The sequence below is a fragment of the Branchiostoma belcheri genome, unplaced genomic scaffold, assembly GCF_001625305.1.
Source record: "Branchiostoma belcheri isolate BF01 breed outbred unplaced genomic scaffold, Haploidv18h27 scaffold36, whole genome shotgun sequence".
Lineage (NCBI taxonomy): Eukaryota > Metazoa > Chordata > Leptocardii > Amphioxiformes > Branchiostomatidae > Branchiostoma > Branchiostoma belcheri.
In genome coordinates, this window is record NW_017803976.1 from 1,630,818 (window position 1) to 1,631,643 (window position 826).

At 38.1% G+C, this 826-nt stretch overlaps 2 protein-coding genes across 2 annotated transcripts in view; both read left to right on the forward strand.

Moving 5' to 3' along the window:
• Positions 1–826, forward strand: part of LOC109475983 — a 32,416-nt gene that overhangs the window by 5,122 nt on the left and 26,468 nt on the right. The gene's annotated exons all lie outside the window — the stretch shown is intronic.
• Positions 1–826, forward strand: part of LOC109476028 (complement component C6-like) — a 14,274-nt gene that overhangs the window by 3,407 nt on the left and 10,041 nt on the right. Inside the window, exon 4 of the mRNA XM_019776840.1 lies at positions 137–281. Within this exon, the coding sequence (XP_019632399.1) occupies positions 137–281 (145 nt within the window). The remainder of the gene's footprint in view (positions 1–136; positions 282–826) is intronic.

Here is an 826-nt window from a genome sequence, read left to right on the forward strand (position 1 = left end):
GTTTACTTTTTTTTTGACTAAACTTTTTTTTATTCGCACGCGCGCATCAGTTTTGGGGCTTCCGGAGGATGTCATCCATATAATCAAATCAACATGGCCTTACGGGTTTCTTTCTTTTTTTTTTCTCCATGGCCAGGAGCGGGACCGGCTGGTGATCAGGCCCAGCCAGTTCAAGGGGCACGGCTGCCCCGCCGACCTGCACGAGACGCGCCCCTGCATCACCAACGAGCCCTGCCCGCCTAAAGACAGCTGCAGGGAGAACGAGTTCACCTGCCAAAACAGTAAGACTTCTTCATAAATCGAATTCTTAACTTAAACTCTTAGCAACTTTTAATTGGTGTCAGACAGTTATTGTTTCATATCTAGCATTGTTTTGTTTTGTAAATTACTTCCGAATGGAATGTTTTTAGAATTTTCAACGTTGAATAATTGAATTTTATCGTTGTTTGCTAAATGATGACAAAAATTAATGTGTAATCATTTTATAGCAACTTTTAATTGATATTAAAATGTTATTGTTTCATATCTAGCATTGTTTTGTAAATTACATCCGAATGCAATTGTTTTTAGAATTTTTAACGTTGAATAATTGAATTTTACCGTTGTTTGCTAAATGATGAAAACAGTTAATGTATAATCATTTTATAGACTGATAAATAGCCTCACAATTCAGCCCTTCAATAAGGCTGCCAGGATGGATGTATGCCTTTTGCTGAGAAGTATCAAACCAGTCTATTACTACTGCATATAGTGCCCCCCTAGGAACACATTGTTGAAGTGCACCGTGAATACTTATGTCAAATAGCCTCACAATTCAGCCTCATAG